The following is a 26,069-nucleotide window of genomic DNA, read 5'->3' as shown; positions in this document are numbered from 1 at the left end:
AAACGTTCCTGGCGGGGAATATACTTCCCCTTGAAGGAGGATCACGTTGCTAAAGTAAAAAAAAAAAAAAGAAAAAATTGAGGGCGTTCTGTACTGAACACTTAAGCTCCTGGCTTTTTGGCCATTGTAAAAATGAAAATGGGTTCGGCATGACTTAATTAAGAAGTATCCTACAGGAACTTTCAGACACTTGCCCGGTGTTCACTACCAAGTCCCGGTGGCTTTGCCCAAAACAAAAATGGCATCGAGACACGTTTACAGGGTATAGTCACGTGCTCAAAGACCAGGATGGGGGACAATATGGCTTCAGATGACAAGCGGATGTTATTATTATTCACTTCCGGGTGCAACCAATCGGGCGCCATCTTGTCTTTTTCGTGAAGAAGTAGAAGCATCGAAAGGTTTGGAGAGGTATTACAGGAACGGTGGCGGCAACGGTGTTCCGGAACCAGAGTGGGTAAGTGGTGGAGAACAATTACGCGTGGGGGACTTGGCAGACCATTACAGCCTTCTTGGTTTCTGTGGCGAAGCTAGCATAACTTAAACACGTAGGCTGCGTACGCTGCTTGGCGCGACCGCTGGAACCTCATCGCTTTAAAGCGGCGGTGTCCGCCCGACTTGGTGAGTCAGAGCTGTGCTCTTAGTGAAAAGGAAATGTTGTTATTAAAGAGAATGCTCACGACCCCTTCCTCTAACTATGAGAGTTTTCTCTCGGAGGAGAAGGGACTAATTGTTGGGCTTCTGACCGGCCGTTAAGCACTGCGCCTGCGCAATGGGAACCCCCCTTATGGGGAGGGGGTGCAAGGGGGCGGAGGAGGCGGGGGCCCGGACCTGGACCTTTTGCGCTGTGCAGTTCCGACTACGCAGGCGCAGCCAAGGGCAAATGCGTCCGGTTAACTACAATTAGGTTCCCTAGTTTGTATTTTTGTTGTGTTATCATCCAGTGATGGACATTATATGTTAAAGTTCACGAGGGGAAGAGTAGTATCCAATATTTCAGTTGTGTTATCTTGTGAATATTATTGTTATCTGAACATCATGGGCACTCGACAGGTTTTGATTGTTGATGGCTAATTCATAAAAGAGCAAAATAAACTCGGAATTTGTGACTTGAGTGCAGCTAAGCAAAAGTGAGAACAAACTTAACCCTGAAGATTCACCTGTAGGACTATCGTGGGGCTATATAGAAGTAGTAACAGTAAAGCGGTTCTTTGAAGATGTTCATGAGACTGTATTTTTTAAAAATTTATTAGTAGACTTTATTTTTAAAAACCGTTTTTGATTTACAGAAAAATTGAGCAGATGGTACAGAGTTCCCATATAAACACCCCTGCCTTACACACGGTTTCGTTATTACTACTATAGGTCAGTATGATATATCTGTTACAATTAATGGATGAATATTGACACATTATTATTAACTAAAGTCTGTAGGTTATTCATATATCCCGAGTTTTAACCTAATGTTTTTTTCTGTCCCAGGATTCCGTTTAGGTTACCATATGATGTTTAGTTGCCATGTGTCCCTAGCCTTCTTTTGGTTGTGACAGTTTTCAGGCTTTCTTAGTTTTTGATGACTGTTACAGGCTGAATTGTGTCCCTCCAAAATTCATATGTTGAAGTCAATAACGCTGAAGTAGCCATATATGGAGATGGGGTCTTTAAAGAAGTAAAATGAAGTCATAAGGGTAGGCCCTAAGCTCTCATGACTGGTGTCCTTTCTTATAAGAAGAGATTAGGACTCAGAGGGAAGACCATATAAAGGACATAGAGGACAGCCATCTGTAAGCCAAAGAGAGAGGCCTTCAGATGCAACCAGCCTTGCTGACGTTTCGATCATGGACTTCTAGCCTCTGGAACTATGAGGAAATAAATCTCTCTTCTTTAAGCTGCCGAGTGTGTGGTACTTTGTTGTGGCAGCCCTAGCAAACTAATACAGTGACCTTGACAGTTTTGAGGACTACTGGTCAGGTATATTGTAGGGTGCCCTCCTACTGGAATTTGATGTTTTTCTCATGGTAAGACTGGCGTTAGGGGTTTTGGAGGGGAAGATCACAGGGGAGCAGTGCCTTTTTCAGTACATCCTATCAAGGGTATGTAATATGAATGTGATTTATCACACTGATAGTGACCTTGATCACTTGCTTAAAGTAATGTTTGTCAAGTTTCTCCGCTGTGAAGTTACTCTTCCACCTCCTCCCTTCCATACTGTACTCACTGGAAGGTAGTCCTTTTGCACAGTCTACATTTGAGGATTAGAGGGTTATGTTCTCCCTCCTTTGGATGGAGTATCTACATAATTTATATGGAATTCTTCTGCATGGGAAGTGTGTCTGTCTCTGCTAGTTTACTTAATCATTTATTTGTATCGGCATGGACACATGAGATATTTGTGTCATAATTTGTGTTGCAATCCAATGTTACTTTATTTTTTTGCTCAAATTGGTCCAGCTTTGTACATTGGGAGCTCTTTCAGTTGTCTACTGTGACATACCCCCATCCTTTTAGTTTTTTAATTTAAAAAAAAATTTTTTTTAGCACTTTCTTCTTGGCATTATAAGATGCATCAGACTCATTTTGTGTATTTTTTTATCTCAGTCTGATGAATCAGTTATTTCTCTAAGAATTCTGATTCCTTTTATTGGAGAATGATATTAGAACCAAGATATGTGTGCTTTCTGCTTCTGGGGTGTTTCCTTTAGGCTTGTTCGCTCTCTGTACGTTTATTTTTTATTTATCACCTTTTTCTGTATCTATTCCTAAACTGTCCAATTCTCCAATATTTTTTGAGTGCCTCTTTTGATCTGCAAGCTGCAAAGTATTTCAATATATACTGAAATGTATGTCTCATCAAGTAGCAGAAGTTTTTTTAACTACATTTCAAATGATTATAAGGTTAGCCTTTACTGGGGCCATTTCCACCTAACCCGAATTGAACAAATGAATTCTTTTGAATTTGAGGTCAGTCACCTGGTATATAGGGCTGAAATGGCAGGGGAGAAGAGGTTTGTTGCATTTTGTAGTTCTTAAACTGTGTATGTGATGTGAGAAACATTTCACCATATGCATCAAAGCATAGATGTGTTTCTCTGTCTCTGATTTTGCAGTTGATACGGGCACACACACATACACACACAGGAAGAAGAGGGGCAAAGGGAAAGGGAGAGAATCTTAAGTAGGCTCCATGCCCAGTGTGGATCCTGATGTGGGTATCAATCCTACAATGCTGAGATCATGACCTGAGCTGAGATCAAGAGTTGATGCTAAACTGACCGAGCCACCCAGGCACCCCTTATTTATTTTTTTGATGCTTAAGTGCTTTAAAACAAATACTACATTTTCATCCTCATTCATCTTTGTCAGTCTATGAGAGGACTTTTGCAAATATTAATAATTGTCATTTAAACAAGTAATTTTAAGAATCCTAGAGCGATGAATATTCTAATACAGAGTCATCTAAGAAATGGATAAGATAAATGATGATCATTTCTGGTTGTATTAGTTTCTTAGGGATACTGTAACAAATTACCACAAACTGAGTGGCCTGAAACAACAAATTTATTCTTTCACAGTTCTCTGGGCTAGAAGTCTCAAATAAAGTTGTTTCTGCAGGGCCATGCTTGCTTGCTCCATTCCCAGCTCCCCACCCCTGTTTTAGGGGAAGATCCTTCTTTGTCTCTTCCTAGCTTCTGGTGGTTCCCAGCAATCCTTGGTTTTGCTTGGCTGTTGACACATCACTCCAGTCTCTGCTTCTGTGGTCATAATGGTGTCCTCCCTGTGTGTCTGTGTCTCTGATAAAAACACCAATCATTGGTTTAGAACCTGCATTAATCCAGTATGACCTCAAATCTTGAATACATCTGCAGAGACCCTATTTCCAGATAAGGTCACATTCATAGTTTATGGGAGTGTGGATAGGACTTAAACATATTTTTTTAAGGCGACACTGTTCAATCCATAACACTGGTCATAGTCATAAACTAGATTTTTCCAGCCATATGTGATAACTTGGATGATCTGATGCAAACCATAGTTATTGGTCTTTCTGTTTTTCCTAAATCCCAATTGTTTCCAAGGAAATAGAGGTTAATTAAATACCATAAAGGGAAAGGCTTGCAGTCTGGCTGATCTATAATCAGAATTTCCAAATTTGAGAAGTTGAGCCTAAGATCATTAAAATTAAGGCTAAAGGAAGGACAGATAAATTGGAATTGATTTTTGATGTTATAAAGCCAGAGTAGTAGTAACATAATTTTATTTTCTTCATTGAATATTAGTGTACTTAACTTGTTAATAAATTTAAGTGAAGAGTAAAGTATTTCACCACTTAATATGGACAAAACACCATGGAGAATTCAAATAATTATAAGACTCTGCCCTCAAGAAGATCTTATTTGAGGAAAGAAAAAAATGAACATTCATTGTAAGTCTCTGTAACTGTACACTGCATCATCTTTATTATCATTATGGAAATTTTCAAATGGTGCAAAAGAAGAGCGTAGTGAACCCTAATGTACTTATCACTCATCTTTAACAGTTATCAATATTTTCCAAGTCATTATTAAACCAATGTGTAAATGTCATTTTTAAGGCTGCAAGGCTGTTAAGATACAGGGCTATGTCATTTCATTGAAAAATACTGAAATTACAAGATAATTTTTTTATTATTGCCATATGTGCCTTCATATTCCTGTTTTCCAGATTTTGCAGTTGTTTTGTTTATTAGTAAGTAAAGAAGAGTATATGGTGAAGATGAAGAAAGTGGGGTTTCTAAATCCTTGCTATCAAATCACTTATAATCAGTCATGTTCTTTAATCAAGAAATAATTAATGAAATCCTTTTTCAAACATTGTGCTAAGTGCTGAAACACATATAAAAGTTGATGTTAAGTATTTGAGTATACTAAGTCTTTTCTTAAAATCTCTCCCTTTACAAAATTCAGCGTAATTCTACATTTTATTCTCATGACCAGAGATACCCTTTTGGGACTAGATTATAGAAATTTACTCAAAATCCTTCATAAGAAAATGAGACAGCTAATTTGTCCAGAGTTTCATGGTTATATTACTTGTGTGATGTTTATTGCCTGTATCAGTCACTTTGAACTGTGCTGATCAGCTTCCTTTGATTCTTTGTCTCTTTAAAAAATCTACAGATTTATTTTTAAAAATACACTTGGGATGCCTGGGTGGTCAGTTAGTTAAGTGTCTGCCTTTGGCTCAGGTCATGATCCCAGGGTCCTGGGATCGAGTCCCACATTGGGCTCCCTGCTCAGTGGGGATCCTGCTTCTCCTTTTGTCTGCCGCTCCCCCTGCTTGTGCACTCCTTCTCTCTCTCCTTGCTCACACTGTCTGACAAATAAACACAAATCTTTCAAGAAATAAATATTAAAAAAATAAAAATACACAGTCATGGGGCATCTGGGTGGTTTAGTCGGTTAAGCATCCAACTCTTGGTTTTGGCTCAAGTCATGGTCTCAGGGGTGTGGGATTGAGCCCCACCTCGGGCTCTGCCCTCAATGCAGAGTCTGCTTGTCCTGCTCCCTCTGCTCCTCCCCCCTGCTCACTCTCACTCTCAAATAAATCTTAAAAAAAAAAATACTCATAGCAAAATCATTCAAAGAACACAGAGATATAAAATAACATTTCCTGATTTCTGTTTGCACTTTCTAGAGCTTACCAGTTTTTAAGAGTTTTTTGTAATTTAGGAATTTTCTATACTAAATTGCATTCTTTTTTTTTTTTTTTAAGATTTATTTATTAGAGAGAGTGAGGGGGCGGGGAGGGGCAAATGGAGAGTGAATCTTAAGCAGACTCTGCACTGAGCGTGGAGCCTCACACTGGGCTCGATCCTAGGACCCCGAGATCATGACCTCAGCAGAAACTAAGAGTCAGACATCTAACTGCACCACCTAGGCACCCCTAAATTGCATTCTTTTTTTTTTTTTTTGAAGAATTTATTTATTTATTTATTTATTTATTTTTATTTATTTATTTATTTATTAGAGAACAAGCAGGGCGAGGGAGAGGGAGTCTCTCCGATGAGCAGGGAGCCTGATGTCGGGCTTGATTCCAGGACCTTGAGATCATGATGTGAGCCGAAGGCAGACGCTTAACTGACTGCGCCACCCAAGCACCCCTAAATTGCATTCTTTTTTTTTTTTTTTTTAAGATTTTATTTATTTATTTGACAGAGCGTGAAAGAGCACAAGCAGGGGGAGCGGCAGAGGGAGAGGGGGAGGGAGAAGCAGGCTCTCCGCTGAGCAGGGAGTCTGATGTGGGGCTCAATGCTAGGGTCCCAGGACCATGACCTGAGCTGAAGGCAGACGCCCAATCCACTGAGCCCCCAGGTTCCCTAGATTGCTTTCTTAATAAGAAAAAACCTCAAGTGGGATCATTATTCATATTGTATCATGCAATTTTTTCACTTCTTAAGAGAGTTTATTTATCAATATATGTCAGCATATAAAAGTCCATCTTATTCATTGTAAGTGGCTGAATAACAATCGACTGTATGATTCACTTTTATCGCTGCCTTTGAGTGACCCTAAAAGGAGATGTTCTCTGTTACAAACATGCTGCAGGTTTTGGGTAACAGAGTGAGTGTACTCCTCTATGGTTCAAGTTCTTTAAGTGAAATTGCTAGGTCAGACGGATGTGCATTTACAGTTTTGATAAAATACTGTACCGCTAAATTGTCTTTCCAAAAGACTTGGGTATTTTACCTACTCCCTCGTTCAACACTCATCCTCTGTAGCCAAGTCAAGTTTCTCAACTACAGACTTAATTGAAGCATTTTATTAAATACCTCCTAACTTCTTTGACTTTTACTGTCACCTTCTTTGCCGTATTTTTATTCTGTTCTGCTTCTCACAATTTCACGTCTGTTTTCATATTTTTCTCAGCCTAAGTGCATTAAACACTGTATATGAATAGTAGCTTTCATAAAAACTTGGGGTAAGAAGCCTTGGAAAACATAGTAAAAGTAGAAGTGACTGTTTTCAACAAACAAAAATGGCTACAAGTAATATATATCAAACTCTTGAAAATATGCAAGTAAAAATTTTTCGTGCTTAAGAAAACTTTTGAAGTTTTTTTTTTTAAATAATAAAAGTTTTAATTTATGATATTGTGAGATGTAGGGACAGGAAAATATTTTTCCAAAGATAAAATGAAATCTGGTTAAGTTTCAGATTGCCTTTTTTTTTTTTTTTCCTTCTTTTCAAACAACATTTATTTCCCCTGAGGGGGGTGGACCATTCCTGGAAGTACCGCAATACCAGGTTGATGCGTGGAGTGGATGAAGCAAGCTCCTATTCCATCTCCTAATTCCAAAAATCCATTTAATATATTGTCCTCGGATAGAGGACGAATCAGATATTAAACTGATAAGAACAGATACAACACTTGATCTTAGCCAAAAGGCTGAGAAGCGATTTCAGATTGCTTTTAAAGAAAAAAGAGTTGAGTAGAAATGTCTTGGCTTGATTATCAACCCCACTGCCCCCCTACCCCCCAGCCCATTTGTAAACTTGAAGACTGCTATAAAAAACGATACTGAGAAAGTCTTTATAGTGATATTAAGCACTACTTTTTGAAGTCTCTTTTGCTGAGATTTCGTATGTTTCTCATTTAATCCTCACAAGAACTCTATGAAGTAGACATTTACCATGTCCTCCATTTTACAGATGAAAAAACTGATAATTAGAGAATTAGAGAATGGTTAATTTGCCCATGTTCATACAGCTAGTGAATAGGTAGGCATCATGAACCCCAGAGCTTGTGCTCTGATGTCTGGGTTACAAGTGATGGTCACAAACTAAAAAGGAGAACTGCAAAAGTTGTTCATGACCACCATTAAACATGAGTAAGTGAAAGTAACTTTGGAGTGATTTTTAGAGAAGTAAATCTGTATCGGAAATGATGGTAGGGAGTCTGTACACATCATTTTCATCATTAAAGTGGTTTTGCTGAATGCACATCTATTTGCAACTCTAGGACACACTTTATAGAGCTAGTTATAATGCCTACATTGTATGAATTTATAACCTATGACAAAAAAATCCATGCATTGAGTTCTGATATACCATTAGAGCTTTGGAAGACAGAGCAAACCATGGTTACACCAGCTTTTTTGGTTCTCATAAATGCAACAGTTTCCTTATCATTAACCTTCAAAAGTAAATAGAAGGAGCCAGAGACAGTTTATTTATTCAGTTTGGTATTTAGTGACTGCTGTGTGCAAGAAGCTGGAAGATAAAAAGATGAATAGATTTGTCTATCAGCTTTTAAAAGCTGTTGATCTAATGGGAATAAAATGCAAATGTTTGACGGACAAATTTTTACCTTGCTGGTGTTAATTTTTAAACTTAGAATTTTATAGAAAAATCTAAAAGCATTTTATTACTTATTTTTGCCATTTATGTTAATACCAGGTGGATGAGATCTTTTCAAATGTTTGTTGTTCCTTTTTTCTCAGCATATATGACAATGTCTAAATTGTTGGACATTATTTTGTATTAATGAATTGTTCCAGTAAATAAAAAGATAATTCGAGAGGAAAAAAATGTTTAAAAGTTTTGCTTTCTCATTTGTGATATACCTATTTCCCTTAACTTTATAATGGTAAATAGTTTTCATTATAAAGTTAATGAAAGAAGAGACTCCAAATTAATTTGGAGATATCACACTTTTATGTTGCATCTCTAGAATTTATTTTTATTCTAGTAACTCTTCATAATCTAAGAGTAAACATATACTCTTTTTCTTTCCCCCCCTCAGGGCATAAGTAATCTTGCTGCTATGCTTCCAAGCTGTAGTCTGAATCAACCTAAATTTTAAACAGAAGGTGAACCTCTGAGGTCAGTCAAAATAGCAATTGGTATTTCTTTTGGGTGTTCCCTCTTTACTTATTTGTTACCTTTTAATTAAAGTTATAAAGGGTTCTAGTAAGTCGTTTAGCTTTTAAAGTGTTTAAAGGTATAGTTGAAAAAGAAGAGAGGGAAAAAGAGAAGAAAGAAAATCTGAAGAGAGATTAAAAAAAGAAGCATATGTACTTTGGAACTGATTCCCAGTCCAGTTGTTGGTCTTAGATATGGTGCTATTTATTTAGTTTCTGTTTTGCCATATTCCAATGGTGCCCTTACAATAGACTGTATTAGTGTAACTAGAAGTCAAGTGCACTTGACTATAAGAAAGTCAAGGTAACAAAGGAAGGCATCTTAATTTACAGTGTTCTTCAGTTGAAGGGTCAGGATCTGCCAGTGTTAGAACTCGTAACGTTCTGTGAAAGCTGCAAAGACTAGAGCTGCAAACTCTTGTAACAGCCAATTGTCCTATTTGGGCGGATGTTTCTTACTTCTTGTTAATCTGGCTTTTTTATTTTTTGTGATTCTGCAATGCTAAGGCTTGCTTTTGTCTTGTATTTAGAATAGAGGAAAGGGTCAGTCTAAAAAGATTCGTTTAGTAAAAATTTATTTAATGCCTGCTCTATACTGAGCCTTCGGGTACAAAAATGAAGAAACATATCCTACTTGTCATGTGTGTCATTGGTTCTTGAACAGGGTTGTATATCAGTGTTGGATAAAGTACAAATATACTAGACTTGTAGGAATTTTAAACTTTTTATTAAAGTTTTCAGAGTAGTTTAGAGAAAAGTAGACTCGTGTGATGAAACCCCTCCCCCACTCTTTCCCTTTGTTGTCCATGCTATTTACATGTTAAGAAACTTGGTCTTGTAGACTGTCTCACCTTCTGGATTTGTCCGATTGTTTCTTTTGTTAGTGTTTGCGTCATTCTTTTGTTCCTTGTAATTTCTTTATCCTGGAAGTGAGATCCAAAAGCTCAAATGGATTCAGTTAAACATTTTTGGTGAAAATATTCATAGTGATTCTGGGGACATAATATTGTATCTCAGGAGACTTCCTGAATCAGTTGTTTCATTAGATTTGGTAATACGTGATTTTCTAATTCTATTCTACTTCTGCATTCGTTAGCTGTAATTATTTATAAGGAAGAGTTTTCCTTCCTCAGAGCTGTTGTTTGGTTACCCTTTTTAGGGAGTCTTGGTTAGGGAGAGATTAAATCACTTTTTTTCTTAAAATCTTTAAAATAACTACATTTCCAGAGATCTGTATTGGAAAAAAATAGATTTTCCCCCATCTTTTTGAGCTAAATTGATTAAAGCTACGTTTGCCATCAAGCTCTGACACCATCATTAACATGAGATTTTATACTCTTGCTTGCCAACCTAAAAATTCCAGTTGCCTCTGGCAACCCGTTGACCAGAATTTTAGAGCTCTGATCACATAACTGTATCATCTGATAATAATTTTTGATGTGTGAGCTTTTAAAATTAAAGAACTCTCATTCATTTTTAAACTGTTTATTTTGTTAAAGGTAGAAAGTCAAATATATTTTAAAAGTCAGGATGTGGGATCAAGGAGGACAGCCTTGGCAGCAATGGCCCTTGAACCAGCAACAGTGGATGCAGTCGTTCCAGCACCAGCAGGATCCAAGTAAGGAAATAAATTGAATTTGGAAGTTGGGGAAGGGGAGATAGGTAGAGATGAGTGGGAGATAGGTAATAGAATTAAGGGAAATGGAATTGGGATTGATTTATTGGAGCATTTTATGAACAAAATTTAATCTTTTCTCGTAAATAATATAGCTATAAGATACATATCAGGGAATGGATTTCTCTTTGGAGGACTTCCCCAAAGAGTAGAAAGCTTTATGAATATTTTACATTTTCAAAACTGATTTAGTTCTTGTTTTTCTAAGGAAAGAGGAAAATCTTCCTTAAATATGTTGCTTAAGTAAAGCATACTTCTGTTGTTAATTCCGAATCTTATGATTCTGTGTAGTTCATATTCAACTGATGGTATGCTATATATATCATTTAAAAATTTCTTTGTATTATGGAATATTTCAAGCATGTATGGATGTAGAATACAAGGAGCCCCCATTTATTACTTAGCTTTAGTAGTTACTAACTCATGGCCAGTTTTGTTTCATTAATGTGACCCTTTCCACTGCCCTGCTTTTTTTGGGTTAATCTGATTCTATTTCTTTTTTTAATACCTACATAGCATTCTGTTATAGGACTATACTGTAATTTAATAAATCACTTTTGGATGACTGGGTGTAGCTTTTTACTTTTTGAAATAATTACCATAATTTTGTATACATGTCATTGCATTGTTACTTGTCCATTATTTGCTGAGGAAAAACAAATCCAAGAACTAGGTTTGTTACATTACTGTTGCACATTTGAAATTTTAGATACACATTGCCTAAATTCAGCTCCACCTGGGTTATGCCAGTTTATGTTTCCACCAAAATGTATGAGAATACCTATTTAATCTTCACTGAGATATGAAAAAACATCTTATTCTACTTTGTTTCCTTCATTAATACTGTTAGATCTTAAAATGTTATCTATAGGTATTAGAGAAGAAAGAGGACCTTTTAAGATAGCAAAGCAATACATTTTGAGTAAAGAATGACTAAGAAGTTGTTAAGGAGATGTATTTTGACTAGAGAAGGGAGCCTTAGTAAAGAAGGGTGACGGTGAGGAGGAACAGGGATAGATAACTATATTTCTCTGAAGTCTTAGGATCCAGTGTAGGCCTGGGTAGGACCTGTTTGAAGAAGAAGTAAGTGAATTTGATCATTTGTTTTTATAGTAGTTAAAAAAAGGAAAAGACTTTAAAAAGACTAAACTAAGGTACAGGGGATACATTTTCTTATGAGTTAATATTAGAAATCAGTTAAGAGTGTTTTTGTGAAGTTGTTTTCTGAAAGTCTTACAGTTAAATTATTTTGTAGCCTGGATATGGGTTATTTTCTAAGCATCCTTTCAGCTTTAACATTCTGTAATATTTAAAATCTCTAGTAAGGAATAACTGAGATGGTTGTTTTAGATAGAGGCACTGTTCTTCTAACTCTTAAATTCTGAATGCTAAATTCTGGTATGTTAAATTATATTAGGCCAGATTGACTGGGCTGCATTGGCTCAAGCTTGGATTGCCCAAAGAGAAGCTTCAGGGCAGCAAAGTATGGTAGAACAACCACCAGGAATGATGCCAAATGGACAAGATATGTCTGCAATGGAATCTGGTCCAAACAATCATGGGAATTTTCAAGGGGATTCAAACTTTAACAGAATGTGGCAACCAGGTTTGTTGTTTAATGTTATCCAGATTTTAGGACTATTTTTAAAATAAAATGTGGATTAAATTAAACTGTTTAATTTGCTTAGTTTTATGACTTCTTGAAATTAATGCTCCTTAAAGAGTAGGCAGTTTTATTTAGATTTGACCTTGAAATTTTGTGGTTAAACTTATTCTGTACTCAATCTGCTAGCATTGTGGCACTCAGTTTGATTCTTTTCTTGGTTCTTCATTCCTAGGCTGACAGGGGCTGGGAACACTGGAAACCTCACTTGGCATCTAGGGAAGAGAGCATTCTATGTCTCTCTGTTGCAACCTCTGGCCTTTTCAGAAGCAGCACTGGCAGAGCAAAACATGTCTAGCCTCTAATTAAAGAAATATTGTGTCACTATGTGACAAATTAGTCTGTCAAATACACTCTGCCCCTACCATCCACCCATCATTTTCTTCCCTTTTTTTTTTCAGATAGTGAAGATCTTCCATAAGTTTTTATCTGTTTTATTTTTTTGTTTGTTTGTTTGCTTTTTTGCTTTATAGTATGATTTAGATTTTTTGATGCTAGTTCAGTTTTCCATGTCTTGTGTTATTAATTATTTTTAGTAGTCACTTCAAAATATTTATAGAGGAATCTTACATTTGAGTATGCTGATGGTGAAGTTTTAATCTCCCTTTCCCTATTGATACTTATTATTGTTTCTCAATGTAAGAGTGGAAAACTCAAGAGGTAATCCTCTTAACATCACTTTAAAAGAATAATGAATATTCTAATCTTTGATACTCTGAGGTAGTTTATTTCTAGTTTTCTTGAAGCTACACCAAATTTCCCCAAGTTTGAAAATGTTTTGGTTCCCAAATGACTCACCCTGGCATTCCCACTCCCCAACTTTATTCTACTGGCTTTCTTTGTGACCTGGGCAAGTGATTTAACCCCTGTGTGCCTCAGTTTCCCCTCCTTAAATTGGCAAAATAAAACCTGATTTCTCCCTACCTCACAGGGATGTTGTGAGGATAAATGTGTTCATGAAAGAAAGAAATTATATATAAAATCTCAAGGTGTTAATTTTTTATGGTGTTGTTATTGAATAGAAATAGAAAAATTCAACAAAAAAATTGCTTTGGATTTTGTTACATTTATTAAAAAATTTCGGGCATTTGATTTCTATATGTTTAGGATATGAATTAGCATGGAGTTAGCTCATTTGAGTAATTTATTAGTTTAATTAATTGTTTATTTTTAAGATATACAAGAGGAATTTGACCAAGAAGTCATAGATTTTTAAATCTGTTTCTTTGCTGAAAAATCTTTCTTGAGATCTTAAAAATTTGTGTTGATTTTGTTATAACCCCCTGTTGAATGTTTTTATGCCTAAATCCTAAATAGAATGGGGAATGCATCAGCAGCCCCCACACCCCCCTCCAGATCAGCCATGGATGCCACCAACACCAGGCCCAATGGACATTGTTCCTCCTTCCGAAGACAGCAACAGTCAGGACAGTGGGGAATTTGCCCCTGACAACAGGCATATATTTAACCAGAACAATCACAACTTTGGTGGACCACCCGATAATTTTGCAGTGGGGCCAGTGAACCAGTTTGACTATCAGGTGAAAGATATTTTGTTGCTTTAATATTGTAGATGTGCACGTAATCCATTCTTTGGAAGTGTCTCATCAAGAGTACCTAAGATCTGTGTTTCGCTTTTCAGTCTTGTACAGATAAGGGCATATTATGTCTCAGAAAACATATCAATTTTTGAGTATTAAAATTACTAGATTCTTATTTTCTGGTTTTTGATTTGCTTAGGAGAATGATATAAAGGATCGTTAGGGAAAAGGTTGGATAAAATGAAAAATGTGTAAGTGCAATAGCTATATGATGTTTTGTTTTCTAATAATTTCAAAATGGTATACTTAATTGTTGAATAAAGTTTAGAAAATGCACAGTAGTTGAATACATTATTTGTCAATAATAGATTATGGATAAGACATGAATAAAACACATGAACAGATCATCTTCCTAAATGCAGTTCTTTCTGCTTTGTAGAATTAATGACTTTTTCTAGTGATGTCATTTTTTTTCCATTCTGACGTGACATGTTAATGGAATTGTACATAATTTCCTTTGTAGCATCTAATTCATTCCTAGGGACATAGAACTCTATGGGGAATAGTATCATTATGTGGGGCTTTATTTTCTCTACTCCGCCAAGGGTCCACCCTTAAATGATAGTGCTAGGTGTCATTTTGAAATAACTGATTGCAGTTGTTACCTTATAAACTTATAAACTATCATAATTTAAAATTTTGAAAAAACTCATACATTATTTCACTAATTAGATTAATAATGGACATAAATGTAACCAATATTCACCTTGAGAGTAATCTTTATTCATACATATTCAGATACTTGTGGTATACTCATACTTGGTATACAGATATGACAGTTTTTGGTTTGGTTTTGAAGAAATGTAGTGGCAGGGAGCTTCTACTCATACCCTATTTTCTTGATAGATCCCTGTGCTAACAAGCCAGAGATCTCTGTTGGCAATGGGCTTAGAAAAAGCCTCTGAAAATAGCAAAATTACAAAAAATATTTAATGATTCAATAACTTTTATTTTGTTTAAAATAGATACTTCTTGCAAGTTTATAGAAACAAGTTCCCCTCAGAAATAACTTGAGATTGATTTAAAAATTTTTTTCTTGTATTTTCTAGTTACAGAAAAATTGACATTTGATTTCTTGGTAGTGGAAGGACTAGTTTATAAATGGATTCAAAACGAGACAGGTCACATATATGTATATATATACATCCTTTTCTATACTTCTTGAAAATAGTGTATTAGCTGAATTTTAGATGGCTCTTTGCATTTATGTAGGCAGAAAATCTTTATCTTTCTTAAGAATAGTAAGCCTAGGTTCTTGGGGCTACAGAAATATCGGTGGATATTAGAACCATGGAATTCTTGGATTTGCTGCACACATGGATTTCTACTGTCCCAGTTCATAACACACGTGTGTCCCAGAGAGTATATTGTATTAATGTGAAGAAAAATAAACTGCAATACTCTTTCAGCATGGGGCTGCTTTTGGTCCACCGCAAGGTGGATTTCATCCTCCTTATTGGCAACCAGGACCTCCAGGACCTCCAGCACCTCCCCAGAATCGAAGAGAAAGGCCATCATCATTCAGGGATCGGCAGCGATCACCTATTGCACTTCCTGTGAAGCAGGAGCCTCCACAAATTGGTAGCTATTTAAGTTTAGTGAACCACAATTGGCATGATTTCTTGATCATGTAAAAAGGATGTTTTGTTTTCTTAAATTGTTCTGACACTTGTGATATGTTAGGAATTGATAGTTTAAAACCCTATCATTTTATAGTCATAATCCTTAAAATTACAAAAGGAATACTGGTATAAAATACAAAAAGTTCTGAATAATTTTCTTTAAAAGAAATTGTTACCTTAACTCCAGATTTTGTGATGGATTGTAAATTTATCATGGCCATAGTGTCTTGATATTTTTCAGTGTTGACAGTTTGATACATTATACCAGTTTATGAATAGTTTTAAAACCTCTTAGTTGTTCTCTGTCTCTGGTCTCTTTTCACTCTCATTCATCTGATACACCAATGTCAGGTAAATTTTCCTTTTATTATTTCACTTTCCAGAAATATTTTGGCAGAAGATTTAGATTTTTAACCTATTATAACTAACTGAGGTCTAATGACAAGGTATAAACTTACACTACTTTATATCTAGAAATCCAAATTGAACACTTAATAGGCCAGAATGTTCAACTCTTAACTTTTTATTACAAAGTAGACATTTTAAGAAGATTCTAACTTCTTTTTTAATTTACGGAATCATACTCGTTCAGATGAATTCTCAGTGTGAAAATAGACTTGTGCTTTTGTTTGACTCTGTTCTGTTTTTATATTTTAGGAAGCAGTGTAATGTAAGAGTTTGGCTTGGAATTAGCCCACATCACTACTGCTGTCTCTTTAGTTTTGAGCATATCACTTAATCTTTATGAGCCCCAATTTTCTTATTTGTAAAAGAGATTGAGTAATAGTGATTTTTTTTTTTTTTTAAGAATTAAGCGAGGTGGATGGTTTAATGTGCTTTCATAGTGCGTGGCTTCTTATAAGCATTAGCACACTATTTACTGCTGTCTTTAAAAATGATCTTAAAGAGAAGCATAATGGTTAATGGGTTGCTTTACCACTGTCTTACTGGAGAATGATAGTTATAAGCACTCAAGTGGCACCAGAATTCTTTTATTTAATTCACTCACAAAGTTTGTAGAAATTCAAGAATAAGGAACTCATGCATTTATGATTTTTACTTAACTAACTTAGAAATACTTCTTTTCATCTGAAACAGATGCAGTGAAACGCAGGACTCTTCCAGCTTGGATTAGAGAAGGTCTTGAAAAAATGGAACGTGAAAAGCAGAAGAAGTTGGAGAAAGAAAGGATGGAACAACAACGTTCACAGTTGTCCAAAAAAGAAAAGAAGGCCACAGAAGATGCTGAAGGAGGAGATGGCCCTCGTTTACCTCAGAGAAGTAAATTTGTAAGTGTTAGAATCACTTAACATGAAAACATGTCCATGTGTTTTATATGTGAAAAGTATTGAAATAAATAACTAATTTAGCCTATAGAGAAGTATTAGTATAATGTTCTTGAGATTACTTTTAGTCAGTATTTTGAGGATTATGTTTTTATGTATGTTGTTACTGAGGGTAGAGTAAGGAAAAAAGGGGCAGTAAGTTTATGAAACATTTCTTTCCAGAGAAAAATTATTTTTTGGGACGCTAGATAGGTCTAACCTTGAGAAACGAATCTGTTTTTTTGTTTCAGTACAGCTGATTCCCTAGTGGCCAATGATAAAACAAAAGTCAATTAAAATGGCAAAGGAGAAGTAAATCTGCCTTTCTTGAACGTTTAAATATGTGTTTATACCAGAGGATGTAATAACTTTCATAGTTTTTGACATGAGCACCATAAGTAACAGTTAAATCTTTAAAGCTTCATCATTTAGATGGCGTGAGTGCTTAGGAATTTTTTTATTTAGCAATAATGTGCTCTCAGATGACATGATAGCCACAACACTGGCTGGTATGCAGCTTTGGAAATAGCAGCTTCCCTAGGCCATTTTGTGCTTCAGAAATAAATCTCAAGGAGGGTAACTAGCAGGGTAACTAGATTTAAGCAGACATTGGTTTAGGTTAAATTTTACAAATGCCGTGTAAGTTACTTTTATCTTTTGACAAAAGAACCATGCCAAAGATGTGTTTTTGTTGTGGGTGTTAATGAAGATAAGAACCAAAAGACTGCCACTATTAAAATGTGTTGTTATTATTTTTATCATTTATTTATGTTTTTTTTTTTTTGGTAATTTTTAACTCTTTAGATGAAATAGTGGATTTCCAGATTTAATAGGTTTAAGTGTCAAAAAAATTGTTTGGAGATTAGCTTCCCTCTCCTCCCAGATGACGTTGGACTTGTGTTACATGTAGTCTTCCCCTGGTTCGCATAGTCTTTCCAAACTAGTATTTCAATGATCACCTTCTCTTTTACTTTGTAGGATTTTTAAGGGAACTGTAGGACACTTTTTCCTAAAGAAGAGTCTCCTTTTTAAGGTGTGCTATCTGGATACTGAAAACCTATAGCCAGAAACAAACTGCTGGCATTTTCTCCATCTGAAGTGCATTTCATTTCTTACCTGTCCATTTCATAGCAAAAAAGAAAGAAATTTCACAGAGTTTCAGGGCCAGCTGAGATCTGAAAACTGATTTCAGATTTTTAATTTTAAGTCACGTGATTTTGGGCAAATAGCTTAAATTTATAGTTATAAAAGTCACACTGAATAATATAAATGTGGTCCACTTTTCCAAAGTTTTATAAGCCACTCATTTCGGGACCATCATATATAATGGATATTAATTAAGTCAGTCTAGGCATGATATATTCCTGGTTATTTATAAAATAAAGTCAAAATTGACTAAGGAAAAAAAATTGAAAAGTCATTAAAATAATTGATTCTCATAAGCTATCTTGTAATCTTACATTTCCTTTCAGGTAACACTTTATACTACTAAACGAAATCTGTAGTGTAATTTAGAGAGAAATTTCATTTTTATATATCTGTTTCATAGACTTTTTAATTTGTGGTTTTAAAATAAGAGTGTATAAGATAATGATTTTACATTATAAGCCTGAATTTGGCCTACCCATAGTATTACTTGTTTTTAGGATAGTGATGAGGAAGATGAAGACACTGAAAATGTTGAAGCTGCTAGTAGTGGAAAAGTCACCAGAAGTCCATCTCCAGTTCCTCAGGAAGAACAGAGTGAACCAGAGATGACTGAAGAAGAGAAAGAGTATCAAATGGTAGAATGTTAAATTTCTTACCATGTACAGGATTTTTAAAAATGTGGTGTTATTATTTTTATTCATTATTTATTTATTAAGAATGGGAAAGAGGGGAGGCGGGGGAGAGAATCTTAAGCGTGGTCCACACCCAGCACGAAGCCCAACATGGGGCTTGATCTCGTGACCCTGAGATCGCGACCTGAGCTGAAATCAAGAGTCGGATGCTTAACCAACTGAGCTGCCCAGGCACCTAGTTTTAGTATTTTAAAATAATTTTCAAGATACTTAGTTCCTTGGAATGGTTGATAATGATCTCTACTTTAAAAATGTTTTATAAAATGGCTTTGCCCATTAATTTTTTGAAAATATCAAACTTTATTAGTAACTATAATAGTTAAATTAGAAATAATATACATAAATGTATATAAACACATAAAATGCCCTTCCATAGATGTTGCTGACAAAAATGCTTCTGACCGAAATTCTACTAGATGTCACAGATGAAGAAATTTATTACGTAGCCAAAGATGCACACCGGAAGGCAACGAAAGGTATATTGTGGGTGTTCTTGGTTTTGTTTTTCTGGGAGTATTTTGGTTTTGGTGGCTATTTTGGACTTTTTTTGGTTGTCCTTGCTGAATTCTAGCAGATATTTGAATATTTTCTTCTTGCATGTTTTAACTCTCTGGGAAAGGTTAGGTTTGTAGACACCATATTAAAACAATACAAATATTTTTCTTTTACCCAACTTGCCTGAGCACAAATGAGCAATTATGCTGTTGTTCTATAAAATGTATAGTGGAAAATTCGTGATGTTCAATTTATTTCACCTGATTTTGTTTTTTTTATAGATACCATGGTATTGGTGTATAACTTCTAATGCAGTTTAGTTTCACTAATGAATTGAATTATAAACCCTCAGTTTTCACAATTTACCACTTGTAGTTCTTACAGAAGCAAGAAATTCACCCATCCCCACCCCCCTTATTTTTAGTAACACAAAATATATTGAAAGCAAAATTAAATTATGGACCATACCTCAAAAATAAAATACTGATGTACTGGTCAACATTTTTCATCATTATAAACCAATTTCAGCTCACTTCAGAATTATAATTTCAAGGCCAGACATGCTACTGGTTTAAAGTGAATGTTATGTTTTTAATGTTTCTTCTCTCCCCAAAAAGCAGCAATAGTAGTAGATTTAACAATACCATAGACTCTCATGACTATGAAATCGTGGCTATTTGTGTTAACATGTTGTTCCTGTTGTTGATGTGATACAAAGCTCCTGCAAAACAGCTGGCACAGTCCAGTGCACTGGCTTCCCTCACTGGACTCGGTAAGTGTTTTCCTTATTTGTGAGAGGGCCTTAAAGGGAAAATCACACTTACCTTGTCTCTCTACGTGTTCTGTTTTGAAACTGTACTATTCCTACTCAGTGTATAACCCAGGTCTTAGGGTTATATCAGTCTCTAAAAGGTTTGCCTATTTTTTTGACTAAAGCATTCACAGGGGGATTATTATAAATCATAAATGTAACTAATTCATAGTTTATTGGGGCAAGTTGTAATAGTTCATAATTTAGCCGTGATAATATTTAAGCTCACTTTCAAAATTATTGCATACATGCTTTAGGGAGGAACCTGTCCACTAATGCTTTTAAGCACCTTTATTTAGATTGTGTTATAGTAAGTTGAGTTTTAACATAAAGGAAAAGAGTTGATCTTACAGTATCATAGTATAATGGTAGTGATGTGTTCATAATTTGCTCTTTGCATGATATATTCTCAAGTATATAAAAGCTTGAACGTGCCTTTTCCACATCATACCAAGTTAGTCTTTGTGGGGACCAACAGAAATGGGTAGAACCAAATGCCCATATGATTCTGTGATGATTACTATTTAGGTTATTTCAGGGTGGGGAGTAGTTTTAGGACCATACTGTTTCTGATCAGTGACAATTACAGTATTCTAATTTTTTTAGGGAAAAAATACTTTGCATACAACCTGGGATTTCTGAGCTTTGAACAATGAAAGAATTAATTTTAGAACTATTTTCAGGATCATCAGTAGTTGAATTGACTATGCTTTAGTGAGACTTTGTTATTGCCCTGTTAAATGGTTTGTTGGTTAGTGTGGACAGTAATACAAAACCATTATTGCAATCCTTTGTGGTGAGAAATATATGAAATATTCCAGAAAGAATGAGATTCTGTTAATTTTCAGGAGAGATCTATGAACTCCTTAAGAATTGGAATTTATGCTCCTCCCCACCCCGAATAAGCATATTCTTCCAAGAAAAGGCAATGAAAAAAGAAATTAGCTTTCTTCTCGGACCTTAAAATTTTTTTAGTGTATAGAATAATTTTTCCATATGATAGACTGGGCTTTATGCACACAGGTGGACTGGGTGGTTATGGATCGGGAGACAGTGAAGATGAGAGGAGTGACAGAGGCTCTGAGTCATCTGACACTGATGATGAGGAATTACGGCACCGAATCCGGCAAAAACAGGAAGCTTTCTGGAGAAAAGAAAAAGAACAGCAGCTGTTACATGATAAACAGATGGAAGGTATATCTTTTAGACTCCCTTAATTTTTGTCTAGTTTTGTTTGTGTTTCTTTTTATTTTTTTAACCAACCTAACAATATCAAGGATAGAATTAAGGTTAGAATGTGGATAATATATGATGTAACAGAAACTAAGGGTTTTGGCTTTTTTGCAGTTTTTTTTCAAAATTTATTATAGTATTCAAAATATGTAGTTTATAAAAGGTGAACTTTGTCTTGTTTTGTAAGACATTAATTTCAGTGGCTGTAAGTTAAGATATTTGGTGTATTTTTATTTCTTTCTAAAGTTCTCAAAATGGAAAAGAAGGCTTTTGAAATGGTGAAAATATATTTGTAAAATTATTGAAAAGTAATTTGTAGCTAGGATATTTAATGTATAGCTAGTATATTTAAGGAAATAGAGGACTTTATAGAAGCTTTTTTATGTAAAATACTATATATGATTGTAGTTCTTTATGGTTTATATAATGATATTAGGAATATGAAAGAATATTTTGAAGTTTTTGGAACAATCATACTTGGACAATTGGGAAGGTAATTAGTAAGATTTAGCCGTTGAAAATTCTCTGTAAGTTAGTTACTTACCTTTAAATTGCCTTATTGGAGAAAAAGGAAATCTTTTCAAATTGCTTCAAATGTGCCTTTACACTTTGGTACTCTGTTGCTTTATTGTCCAGGAGCATGGCTAACTACATGTAGCTATTGAACATTTGAAATGTAGCTAACCCTAAATTGAAATGTGCTGTAAGCATGCATGAAATACATAATAGATTTGAAAGATTTTATGTGCCAAAAAAAGCAGAATATCTTAGTATTCTTCTAGATTTATTACATGTTCAAATGATAATATTTTTGATTTATTGGGTTAACAAACTTGAAATTAAGTTCATCTCTTTTTATTTTTTTAGTGTAGTCACTAGACAATTTTGAACTTACGTGGCTTGTATCCTATTTCTGTTGAAGAATGCTGTTTTACTGTAATCATCTAATAGCTTGAAATTTGGTAGTTTGGAAGTTTTTTTCATTATACATTTGACTTTTCATAGTATTTTTGTCTTTTTCTCTTTCAGAAGAAAAGCAGCAAACAGAAAGGGTTACAAAAGAGATGAATGAATTTATCCATAAAGAGCAAAATAGTTTATCACTACTAGAAGCAAGAGAAGCAGACGGTGATGTGGTTAATGAAAAGAAAAGAACTCCAAATGAAACTACGTCAGTTTTAGAACCAAAAAAAGAGCATAAAGAAAAAGAGAAACAAGGAAGGAGTAGATCAGGAAGTTCTAGTAGTGGTAGTTCCAGTAGCAATAGCAGAACTAGTAGTACTAGTAGTACTGTCTCTAGCTCTTCATACAGTTCTAGCTCAGGTAGTAGTCGTACTTCTTCTCGATCTTCTTCTCCTAAAAGGAAAAAAAGACATAGTAGGAGTAGATCTCCAACAATTAAAGCTAGACGGAGTAGAAGTAGAAGTTACTCTCGCAGAATTAAAATAGAGAGCAATAGGGCTAGAGTAAAGATTAGAGATAGGAGGAGATCTAATAGAAATAGCATTGAAAGAGAAAGACGAAGAAATCGGAGTCCTTCTCGAGAGAGACGTAGAAGTAGAAGTCGCTCAAGGGATAGGCGAACCAATCGGTCCAGTCGCAGTAGGAGTCGAGATAGGCGTAAAATTGATGATCAACGTGGAAATCTTAGTGGGAGCAGTCATAAGCATAAAGGTGAGGCTAAAGAACAAGAGAGAAAAAAGGAGAGGAGCCGAAGTATAGATAAAGATAGGAAAAAGAAAGACAAAGAAAGGGAACGTGAACAGGATAAAAGAAAAGAGAAACAAAAAAGGGAAGAAAAAGATTTTAAGTTCAGTAGTCAGGATGATAGGTTAAAAAGGAAACGAGAAAGTGAAAGAACATTCTCTAGGAGTGGTTCTATATCTGTTAAAATTATCAGACATGATTCTAGACAGGATAGTAAGAAAAGTACTACCAAAGATAGCAAAAAACATTCAGGCTCTGATTCTAGTGGAAGGAGCAGTTCTGAATCTCCAGGAAGTAGCAAAGAAAAGAAGGCTAAGAAGCCTAAACATAGTCGATCGCGATCCATGGAGAAATCTCAAAGGTCTGGTAAGAAGGCAAGCCGCAAACACAAGTCTAAGTCCCGATCAAGGTAGTATACTTTTTAAAGTATTTTGTCTGATTTTTAAAAAAAATTTGACTGAATTTATTCAAAGTTGAAAGTGTCCTTTCTCTCTCTCTCTTTAGTAAAAACTCAGTTTGGTACTTGATAAATGATCATAGTCTTACGTAATTTTAGAAATCCTATATAATAATATTTATTTAAAAATTGCAGATTCTTTAGTTTAAAATACATTTTTATTTTTAAATTTGTCTTTTCCCTTTTTTTTTCAGATCAACAACCCCTCCCCGTCGTAAACGCTGAGGAATGATGTGGCAAGAATGCCATGATGTTTAAAAAATTCCATGAGTTTTAAGGGCTTGTCTCATTATAGAGGCACATTGTGGCTGTGTAGGTGAAACCAGAATCTTTTTTTTTTTTAATCTGTAAATAGGTGTACTTTTTCCAAATGCTGCTCCAAGTTACTTAATAGGATTTCTTTGTATTACATTTTTTTCAAAAAATAGTGCTTAATAAGACTATAAACATGCCATTCTCTTTCAGCTGTAATGTTCTTAAAATTATTCTTGAATGTACTGTGATGTCAATAAAGCTCTTCAGTTCATTTTTGTTAACCTCTTGCACCTTAATTTTATGATTTTAATCTAAGGAACGTACTTTTATAAAAAGGCAGCTGGAATTTTGTATAACAGGTTTTAAAGGTACTTCCTCTCATCTTCCCCAAAGAAAATGGTTTTAACTTAATAGTTTGTCATAGTTTGTAAATTGTACCCATGGATTTTTGTCAAATTCCAACTTTAAGGGTGTGGAAATGGGCCAAAAATAGACCTTTACTTTTCATTTGGAAACATTTGACAGCTTTCTAAACATTTCTTCCTATTTGAGGATTTTTAAGTAATATACTCTGTGTATAAAGTATGGTTTATTTCTGTACAATGAAGTTGCTGGAATCAATCAAGCCAGTGCACCATTAGAGTCATTTATAAGGAACAGTTGCATTTGACACTAATAGTCAAGTCTGGAACTATATTCTGCAGTTATCCACTTCTGTTTTAAAAACATATTTCAAACACTGGGGGTATTACAGAAATAAGACTCACAATTCAGTATATTTATTTATATTTTTTAAGTATAATATGACCTCAACTCAGTGGAGGAATGCTATATTATGCAGGTTTTTGTCAATTTCATGACATTAAAATGGTATGGTTTTGTCACTTTCTTACAATTATGGTCAGTGAGTGGTCTAGCTATTTAAGGCAGTCATAACTTACAAGTAAAATGAGGCTCTGTAGGCATATAAATGCTCAACTGCTTTCAGGGTCTGTTTTTATGTGATTATTCACTTATGCCACAATAGTCAGATAAATCTCTGAAAACAAATGCTTTTAAATTTTAATTTAAAAAGGAAAAGAGCAGGTGCAGGTCACAGAAAAGTTTTAAAGTATGCCTTCTTACCAGCAATAGTTCATTTTAAAATAAGCCAGATTTTTGCCAAGATCAGTGTTTCTTCAAAATGAAGGTAGAAATAGATTTGTTAAGTGTGCTCTTGTACCTCTGCATAGGTTCTTAAATAATTTTGAGCAGTTATGCCTTTATCTAGAGGAAATAAATCAACTGTGAATAAATGCATGTTTACCAAAATGGTTGTTTTACAGTGCATTTAGTTCTGATATTTATAAAGTTGATATTCACAGAATAACTTTTAAATAGTTTGGAATTCTATATAGTTTAGACATCAGTCACATGTGGAGACAAAATGAAAATGTGCAATATTTTTTATGTAGGTGAGCTAACACAATGTACCTAATTGCAGAATTATCAGATTAATTTGTAAGAGATAAGTTGTATAACATTTTCATATCTTAAAATGTTTTTTAGATCAATCTTCAGGTGAAATAATATTTTCAAAATAAAATTCTACAGAAAAGTTCTGTTGGCTATGATATGCACATTTTTGGGCAAGACAATGACTAGAGCCAAAAATAATATCTGACAGTTTTATTTACTCTGCCATAATATGCAAGCTTCTTATCATTTAAATCTGTAGATATTTTTTAAAACACAGTCATGATATATGTGATTATTAGTAGATTACATCAGTGTTAGATATTTGGGTTTTTTAGGTTTTATGGATAATTTAGAGAATTCATCATTTTACTGACATGTAATGAAGTATGTTTACCTTAGTGGTGAGATTTTATAAAATAGGGCTTCCATGATTTGGGATGTGAATGCTAACACACATAAGTTAACTACATACATAATTTGGTTATGAAATCTTCTAAAATGACACCACCAGAAAATCAGTAGATTCAATTTTTGAGACAATCATTGGTCTGAATTGGTTAATAAAACTGTCTTGGGTTTCTCTTTTAAAATATTTCTAGTGTATTAATCATAACTTGTTTTTGTGCAATGGGGGTAAACCACACCATTAAGAGAATAAAATGTAATTTGGAAGAGGTATTTCTAAGATTTGTTTCATGAAGGCCCCAAAATACAAATAAAGAGTGGTGTGGAATCTCAGTGTATATGTTTTCTGCCATTGTAAAATGTCTTTTTCTAGCCTCTGTTTCTAATGGTATAATACACAATAGGTGAACTTCCCAAACACGGTCTATTTTTTTAGTGTCTAAGTTATTGTTTCTTCAAAGAAACACATGAAGTGTAATTAGTAGGTGAGATTTTTTTATTTTATGTGGGAATTTTTATGTAGGAATTGTATAAGGTTCAAGTTCCTGTAATACTGTCTTATGGAAATCTTTACATTTAAATGGAGTTTTTCTTCTCATATACATTAAAGTCTATTTTCATT

At 34.6% G+C, this 26,069-nt stretch overlaps 1 protein-coding gene and 1 non-coding gene across 9 annotated transcripts; one reads left to right on the top strand and one right to left on the bottom strand.

The window, feature by feature from the left end:
• The first annotated feature begins 337 nt into the window (after positions 1-337).
• PNISR (PNN interacting serine and arginine rich protein) lies at positions 338-23,855 on the top strand. 8 transcript variants are annotated; one of them, XM_040627560.1, is made up of 14 exons: positions 354-457; positions 1,290-1,365; positions 8,782-8,861; positions 10,403-10,517; positions 11,992-12,180; positions 13,555-13,778; positions 15,248-15,419; positions 16,559-16,749; positions 18,432-18,569; positions 19,003-19,102; positions 19,840-19,893; positions 20,956-21,126; positions 22,195-23,281; positions 23,524-23,855. In XM_040627560.1, the coding sequence occupies exons 4-14, from the start codon at positions 10,430-10,432 to the stop codon at positions 23,552-23,554; spliced, it is 2,445 nt and encodes an 814-aa protein (XP_040483494.1). In that variant the 5' UTR covers positions 354-457; positions 1,290-1,365; positions 8,782-8,861; positions 10,403-10,429; the 3' UTR covers positions 23,555-23,855. The 8 variants fall into 8 exon arrangements, with proteins under 8 accessions (XP_040483495.1, XP_008703229.1, XP_008703231.1 ...); XM_008705008.2 differs by having other exon boundaries at positions 361-457; positions 10,399-10,517; XM_040627561.1 differs by lacking the exon at positions 1,290-1,365 and having other exon boundaries at positions 338-457.
• On the bottom strand, positions 7,247-7,437 carry LOC121102313. The gene has a single exon (XR_005834438.1). It is a non-coding gene; the product is annotated as a U2 spliceosomal RNA (small nuclear RNA).
• Positions 23,856-26,069: the final 2,214 nt, after the last annotated feature.

The sequence above is a fragment of the Ursus maritimus genome, unplaced genomic scaffold (assembly GCF_017311325.1).
Source record: "Ursus maritimus isolate PB19 unplaced genomic scaffold, ASM1731132v1 scaffold_13, whole genome shotgun sequence".
NCBI classification, from domain to species: domain Eukaryota; kingdom Metazoa; phylum Chordata; class Mammalia; order Carnivora; family Ursidae; genus Ursus; species Ursus maritimus.
This window is presented reverse-complemented; position numbering and strand designations above follow the sequence as displayed.

What these genes read in the sequence shown, in the direction of transcription:
- PNISR (XM_040627561.1), top strand. Translation starts at nt 10,430, where the DNA reads ATGTGGGATCAAGGAGGACAGCCTTGGCAGCAATGGCCCTTGAACCAG. An exon ending in AAGAGAAAGAGTATCAAATG is followed by an intron (nt 18,570 to 19,002) that starts GTAGAATGTTAA and finishes GCCCTTCCATAG; the next exon opens with ATGTTGCTGACAAAAATGCT. An exon ending in ACACCGGAAGGCAACGAAAG is followed by an intron (nt 19,103 to 19,839) that starts GTATATTGTGGG and finishes TGTGATACAAAG; the next exon opens with CTCCTGCAAAACAGCTGGCA.